Here is a 5,117-nt window from a genome sequence, read left to right on the forward strand (position 1 = left end):
GCGCCCGCCCCCGCCGCCGCAGCAGCCCGTGTGCGCGCGGAGCGGGGGAGCGGTTGTGCACCGGCGGCGTTTCACCCGGGGCAGCGGGGAGCTCTCTGCTGCCGGCGGGGCGCAGGGCTGGGCGGCGTGCTTAGGGGGACCTGCCGCTCGACGGGCGCCGTTCCTAGCGAGGGACCCGCTGCCCCCTCCGGGCCGGGGCTGCGCGAGACGGATTCGGTCCCCTTGAGGGAAAACGAAGGGTCTTTGGGCATTGCAGAAAGCGGGTTTCGGATGTGTCATCTGCTTGCTGCCGCGGGGCCGGTAAAACCTCGTGTGTGCACAGAGATTTGTTCCTTTCGTAAGCGTATAGAGCGATTGCTTCAGGCCCTGGTCTTGCATGCATATCCTGAAGATAGCTTTGTTAGTTCAAACTAAAACCTATCCTTAATCATTCACAGAAATACTTTGCTGTTCTTCAAATACCCGTATAGAAATTTTCTATGTCCTGTTGTGGTTTTGAGGTTTTTTGCTATCGTGCTGACCTAGAATTACCAGCATATTTCCAAGCAGTTTCTGAATTATACGTGCCTCAACAGTAAGGGGCGGGGGGGGTTGAGCATTTTTTCTGCAGTGCTTGGTACAACTGATCTATCGCCGGAGCTTTAAGAACTAAGCCGATATTAAATTTAAATAACTTTCTTCTATTAATTGCCAGGTTAATAAAAAGAGTAATGTCATAATCAGTATTTGGTGCCTGAGGCAATAATTCTTAAACCCCCTAATTTAATTCTGACATTGATGGCTAATGACTCTCTGTTGTTAGTAGATGTGAATGGAGTCCCAGTATCTGAAGAGATGCCTGGGAACTTGCTTGAAAAAGGGACTGGCAGAGGTTGTGGAGCGTCGGCCAGCAGATCCAATAGAGTATCTGGCACACTGGATTTACAATTACAGAAGAATCTTAGATGAAGAAGAAAAGGTGGATCCATCTCGGGCAAAAAAAATTCACGACAATGTAATTCACGCTATTTAATCTCTCTTTATTTTTTTTAATTGATTCTGTATTATCTCTGAAATAGAGAATGTTGGAGAGGATTGAGCTGGAACAAGAACGGGAGGCGGCCCTGGTAGAACTCGAAACGTTAAGAAAAATGAAGGAAGAAGAGCTAGTGATCCAGCGGAAACTTGAAGAACAACGTCAGGTTAATAATACTTAATAATAGATAATTAAAAATAGCATATGATGCTGCGGCATCTTTTAGCGCTCTGTATACTTCTAATCTCTGTATAATGATTTGGATAGAAGGTAGCATAAAACAAGTACTTTAATCTCACTTTTCTAAATAATAACTGAAATGATTAGTCAGCACATGGGAAGGAAAACCTACATACCGTGTGGTAAAATGTTATTAAAAAAAAAAAGAAGGAGCCTAAGGTAAAAAGCAAGCAGTTTAAGACTTGCATGAGAAGTAACTTAAAATAAGTAGGCTGTCTTCTGTAGTCAATTAGGAACAAGAGCTGGTGCAAATAAAGCTAAAAAATTTTTGACAGGCCTGCTAGGAGGCCTGGGTGTAATAACCGATCATTGTCTCGAGCTACTTCAATGTAGTATCAGTAAGACAAGAAAAAGGTAATGAGAACATATACACAAATGTAGAGTCCTGAAAATGGTTGGGAATCAGTGAATGAAGATTGCATATTTAAGCAGTATTTATAGCCTGGTCCAATGAGGTGCCTTTTTCTTTCCTTAGCTACCTGAGCATTCTGTTGGCATAAAGCAATTTGAATCCTATACTATGTGGACTTGAAATAAGAGAAAAAAAGATAGCATCTGTGTTTCTAGCTATCCTTTATAAAGGAGTCATGTGAATTTGACCACACGTGTAACGGCCTCTGTTGCTGTGGTAATGTTGACATTGTCTGACTGGATTTTTGTGCATCCCTGACTTTCACGATGTTAAAATCAAAAGTGCACATTGTCTGACTGGATTTTTGACTTTCACGATGTTAAAATCAAAAGTGCAATTTGAAATCTGTGCTGACCTTGTTAAGCCCAGTTCTGGTGTAAGATGCATTCATTCTATTTCGCTTGCGCTTTTAAAATTTGGAATTTACTAATTTGCAGACCAAAAGTTATGTGCTTAAGGATTTCATAAGTCATTTAAAATAGTAAATGGAATCAAGAATATGAGATTGTGTCTAGAGATAACTCACAGAGAATTAAATGAATTATTTCATGTAAACTAAGGGAAAGATGTTAAACAATACTCACATTAGACACATTTTCAACCTAACTCATAATTTTGGCTATAGTCACATACTCAGGCATGTTTTGATTATATGTACCAAAAAGGAATGTGAAAACTAGTTACTACAATATGGCAATGTTTGTAGTAACTGCTCACAAAACGCTACAGCAAACAGTGTTCTCTAGGCCCTAGCGTTGTTGAACGTGAACGCTTAGATTACGCCGTTTCTGAAGTTTTGATGCAACAGGACTTAGGGTCACAACTAATAAACACTTTGTATTAGATATTTCCAATTGGAAATTTTAAAGGTTGATGATTAACGTTAATGGGATTGTTTACCAGTCTTTTCTATAGATTTGATTCTATGTGTGTGCATAAATACTATAGGAAGTATAGTCTGTGCTAAATACTATAGGAAGTATCAAAGAGCTTAATCCAAAGTATAGGAGATAATGAATATAGACTGGTAAAGAGCATGAGGAATGAGACAGTGTCTTAAGTGTGTACGCTAACTTCAGTTGTCTATTTCTTCTTCCTTTTGGTAGTAAAGCCTTTCTATCCATGCGAGTCTAAAACCTACGAAAACGTTGAGTCAGATGATACTGAAAGGACTTTATGTTATTAACATTGCAGTTATGTTTTATGCTACCTTTTTTAATTTTATTTAAGATTTCAGTCATGAAATACACTGTAAGCAAGGGGGTGGGGAAGATGAATGTGTTTTTTTCCGTTTAATTTGTCCTTTCTTAAACCGACTACAGGGTCAGTTGGAACAAGAACGTGAGGAGCTGGAACTGCAGAATGAAGATGACGAAATGTTGTTGCAGCAGAAAGATCAAGAGGTTTAAGCCAAAGCTTAGTCAGTGGTTTGAAAATACTGTTATCAGCTGTCTTTTCCAGATGCAGGCACTAAATACGAAACACAAGGCAGAAGCCCATGGGTGTTGAACTAACACATAATTTTTAAAAAAAATTGTGAAAATGAGGGAAGAATGTCTAACACCTTGCTTCCAGTCTGGGTTTTATACTTGAATTTTGGTCTGTTCTATTAGGTTTATTTAGTTTATATTCAGAACAGAGCGTAAATTTATTGCAAAATTTAGTGTAAGGTCAGCTTAGTCGATGCTTTCACATTACTTGATGATATTTATGAGAAAGTATTATAACTTAAGCATGTCTAATTTCAGTGTCTAGACAGTAATGTTTTACTGTGTGTCAGTGCAAAGTCCATTTGCTGTACCCGGAAAAGGAACTGTGGTTTGGAATTGGGATGCCTCTTGATTCTGAAATCCTCCTGGTGCACAGGAATGTATACTAACAGAATAATTCATATACAGATGTCCGTGTGAATGTATGGTCTTTTAATGCTATTTCAGTAAAAACATACACTGATAATTGGCATGTTTATCTCAATAAAGCTTTTAAATGTGAATATCTTAAATTTATGTGGAGCACGTAGTATTTTAGAGATATGTATGTTTTCAGAGAGTTAAAATACTGACAGAACATAATTGTAGAAAGATGACAGTATGAAAGTGACAGGAAAAATGAATATGTAGAAATTTAAACCAAAATTCCTGTTATTTAAAAAAAAAAGATAAAAATAGTCTTAGCAAGCATACAGAGACCATATTCGCATACTAACGCATTTGTATAGCACACATCTAAAGTATTATCTTTATATTAATACATAATGTCACTTTAACACATCTGAAATATTCTCTGTAGATAATTATTCATGACATGGAATACTTTTAACTGAAAACTGGTGTTCGTTACCATAGGAAAATGAAGAAAAGACGATAGCTGAACTTACAGATAGACCTGGAGCGCCTAATTTGACCAGAGTTGAGGAGCTAGATGAGAATGGACAGCTTGAGGTAAGTGTTTAGAAAGAACTGGCAGATTATAAATGGTTGATTCTTACAGATCTGCTTTTCTGTGCTGACATATCAAAGGTTAAAACTGTTGCAGTTAAGACTGTGCTGGTTCTCTCCTATGGTTTTAAGGGATGATATTTTGGCCACAACCTCCAAAATGCCCTTAGCCTCTTCTCTGGTGCAAGTTAAGCCATTCTAAAAGACTGTGTCGTGTTGGCTGACTAAATCCTCAAGATTTAAAATGCCCTTTTGTATTCAGATATGTTAAAAATGAAAGTATGAATATCCTCAGAGAGGAGGCAGCCTTCCTTTGCCATGTGAACAGATAGTCATATACAACATGTACTAAATCACAAAAGATGACTCGGGTTTGAGTGATTGAAGTTATTTATATTTTTCTGGTTGGTGTGAAGCATGTTTTTTGTGCAGCAGAATGCACTCTTGTGCAGAGATATCTGAGCAAATATTTAACATAAAAGACCAGATACTATGTGCTCACTAGGGCTAGGACCTGCTGAGACTCAGGTTATCTGAGCCCTGTGTCAACATGAATGTACTGCTTTCAGTACTACAACTATGGCTCTATATTGTGATCCTCAGACATCTTCTATGCTCAGCTTTTTTTTTTTTTTTCCCCATTCCTTTTATACTTGACAGTCCAGGGAAATCATAGAATCATAGAATAGTTTGGGTTGGAAGGGACCTCTGAAGGTCATCTAGTCCAACCCCCCTGCCCTGGGCAGGGACATCTTCAACTAGATCAGGTTGCTCAGAGCCCTGTCCAGCCTATTTCGGAATGTTTCCAAGGGATGGGGCATCCACCACCTCTCTGGGCAACCTGTGCCAGTGTTTCACCACCCTCAGCATAAAAAATGTCTTCCTTATATCTAGTCTCAATCTACCCTCCTTTAGTTTAAAGCCATTACCCTTGTCCTGTCGCAACAGGCCCTGCTAAAAAGTTTGCCACGATCTTTTTTATAAGCCCTCTTTAAGTACTGATAGGCTGCAA

The 5,117-nt window shown here is 38.9% G+C and overlaps 1 protein-coding gene across 1 annotated transcript in view; it reads left to right on the top strand.

The window, feature by feature from the left end:
* Positions 1 to 811: 811 nt before the first annotated feature.
* Positions 812 to 5,117, top strand: part of DYDC1 (DPY30 domain containing 1) — a 5,743-nt gene continuing 1,437 nt past the window's right edge. Inside the window, exons 1-4 of the mRNA XM_009278821.1 lie at positions 812 to 958; positions 1,059 to 1,181; positions 2,990 to 3,070; positions 4,013 to 4,108. Of these exons, the coding sequence (XP_009277096.1) occupies positions 812 to 958; positions 1,059 to 1,181; positions 2,990 to 3,070; positions 4,013 to 4,108 (447 nt within the window). The remainder of the gene's footprint in view (positions 959 to 1,058; positions 1,182 to 2,989; positions 3,071 to 4,012; positions 4,109 to 5,117) is intronic.

The sequence above is a fragment of the Aptenodytes forsteri genome, unplaced genomic scaffold (assembly GCF_000699145.1).
Source record: "Aptenodytes forsteri isolate BGI_AS27 unplaced genomic scaffold, ASM69914v1 Scaffold226, whole genome shotgun sequence".
Taxonomy (NCBI): Eukaryota; Metazoa; Chordata; class Aves; order Sphenisciformes; family Spheniscidae; genus Aptenodytes; species Aptenodytes forsteri.